The sequence below is a fragment of the Penaeus japonicus genome, unplaced genomic scaffold, assembly GCF_977035675.1.
Source record: "Penaeus japonicus unplaced genomic scaffold, GWHDUDI00000001_assembly GWHDUDI00000001, whole genome shotgun sequence".
In the NCBI taxonomy this organism is placed as follows: domain Eukaryota; kingdom Metazoa; phylum Arthropoda; class Malacostraca; order Decapoda; family Penaeidae; genus Penaeus; species Penaeus japonicus.
Window position 1 is genome coordinate 22,360,233 of NW_028234403.1, and position 2,500 is coordinate 22,362,732.

General features: G+C 33.0%; 1 protein-coding gene across 1 annotated transcript in view; it reads right to left on the bottom strand.

Annotated features, from left to right (window-relative positions):
* The window catches only part of LOC122253528 (irregular chiasm C-roughest protein), a gene marked incomplete in the record, with an annotated part of 239,931 nt that overhangs the window by 59,907 nt on the left and 177,524 nt on the right, over nt 1–2,500 (bottom strand). The window contains 1 exon segment of the mRNA XM_086537451.1: nt 2,114–2,209. Coding sequence (XP_086393577.1) covers nt 2,114–2,209 — 96 coding nt within the window.

Consider the following 2,500-nt stretch of genomic DNA (forward strand, 5'->3'; position numbering starts at 1 on the left):
GGCATAGGAAACGTTGTTTCACGAAATGTGTTTTTTTTTTGTTTTATATGTGTGTGTGTTTGTGGTGTATTGCCTGCAATTAAATGTGACACCCCGGTTCCGTCCTCATTACGATAAAACTGAAACATTGTATGACAAGGAAAGGCCCTTGTAGGGGAATAATGGTCATTGAGCCAAAACCGGATTTGAAGATTGGCCAAATATTTCGTCTAGATTACCTCTCGGGGGTTTGGGTTTCTTACGCGTTTCTCTCGATCCCAACTATGAGCGGCTTAAATAAATTAAATTTTTAAACAATATGCATAAAAAATAAGTACGCACATACATGTATGCAAAATATGCTACATGCTTTCTTTCATACAACTTACATACATCATACTTGCATAAATACATCACACATATTTTATTTTACAGCCCCCCTTACATGAATACTTTAATTTCTCATACAAACTACAATCGATTTGAAACTTTCATCATTCTCTACAAACATGTGTGGGGTGTGGGTGCGCGCGCGCGCACTGTGCCAAAAAGGGGGTGATTCAGGTTAAGTGCGTTTCTTATCTGGAAGTTTAATTTGTTTTTAGTTGGGGATAGTATTCTGATTTGATGAAATTGAACTTTTCATCTTTGTTTAATTATTAACCAACACGAATCTTAACCCACACAAAATTTCACATACACACACACACACACACCACACACACAACACACCCACAAACACCCCACCACCACAACACACAAAACACCCCACACATATATATATACAAATATATATTTATATATATTTTTTAAAATTTTTACACACATATATATATACATATGTGTGTGTGTGTGTGTGTGTAATATACTATAGGATATTTTATATATTAAAAATATATATATATTTTTATTTTTTTAAATATATATAATATATAATATATTTATATTTTATGTTTAAAATTTTATATATTTTTTTATATTATATTTTATTATATATATAAATTTATATATAATTTTATATTTTTTTTTAATTATATACATATTTTGTGTTGTGGTGTGTGGTGTGTATAAATATTTCATATATTTATATATATATATTATTTTATATATATTATAATTATATAATTTTATTATATATATATATAATAGATTGATATATATGTAAAAATATTTCATGTATATTTTATATTTTATATATATATATTTTATATTATTATATATATTATACATATATATATATATTTTTTTTTTTATATATATTTTATATAATATATATGTTTAAAAATTACAGTATTTTTAAAAATTATATATTTATATTATATATATAATTTCTATAATATGTATGTATGTTATGTATTTCACACTGTGCACACGTACATAAAGCACATATAATAAGAACAAAACAAACACATTCACACACACACACCAACGACATACACACCAAAAAAACCCAAACACACCCCACACCACCAAACACACCCAAACAGAACACACACCCCACCACACGCATACGAGTGTGAGGCCCCAATTTAAAGTTTTAGCCCTTCTTGCTACGAAATGTGTATTTTCAGTACCAGGCATTTCCCTAAAGCATACCGCAAGCTCGCTCAACTTTTTTTAAAAAGAAATGAATACGAAGGTTCTGGTATGAAAATTTTTATATTAAAAACTTGAAAAATGTTAAAAAAAAGAAAAGATGAAAACCGGGCAAAAAAGGGGGAAATGTAAGGGGAAAATTTCACACACGTGTCTGTAGGAGAGGGAATATGAATAAGAGAGAGAGAGAGAGAGAGAGAGAGAGAGAGAGAGAAACTGAAACAAAGAGAGAGGTGAGAGACAGAAAGAAAGGGAAGAGGTGAGACCGAGAAGGAAAGGGGAAGAGTGGGACAGAGAGGGGGAGGGGTAAAAAAAAAAGGGGGGTAGAAGAGATAGAGAGGGTGAAAGAGAGAGAAGAGAGGGGAGAGAAGAGAAAAGACAAAAGGGGAGAGAGAGAAGGAGAGAGGAGAGAGAGAGAGAGATAAAGCCCAAAATATACAAACAAAATTCACTACTCAAACCCCGGGCAAAGTTCCGACAGGGAGATACCCATGGGGAGCAAAAAAGGGAAATGAGGGGAAAAGTGAGACAAAAACCCCAAGACACAGCATCCTGATGGAAAGCGCGTGGGATCTGGTGAATGGTGAGTGATCTCCGGGACTCATTAACCAGCAGCTCGCTGTTGTGGTACCATCTGAGGCAACGAACACACGGTAGGCAAAGGATCAGTGCCTTTTGGCTAGGAACTTTTTGTCAGCCTGGAGACGGTTTATCTTATTAGCGCATTCGGCAATGTTGTTTTTCTTTTACATAATTCAGGATTGGGAATGAATTGGAGCAAAATAAGAAAAGGTGGAGAGTATTTCAAAATGATTTGTTCGGTCAGGAATCCTCCTCCAACAGATATTACATCGGAGGAAAAATGAATTCGTTGATCCCCTTTAGCAATGTATTTTTCAAGATCATTAACCAAATTTAGGATATC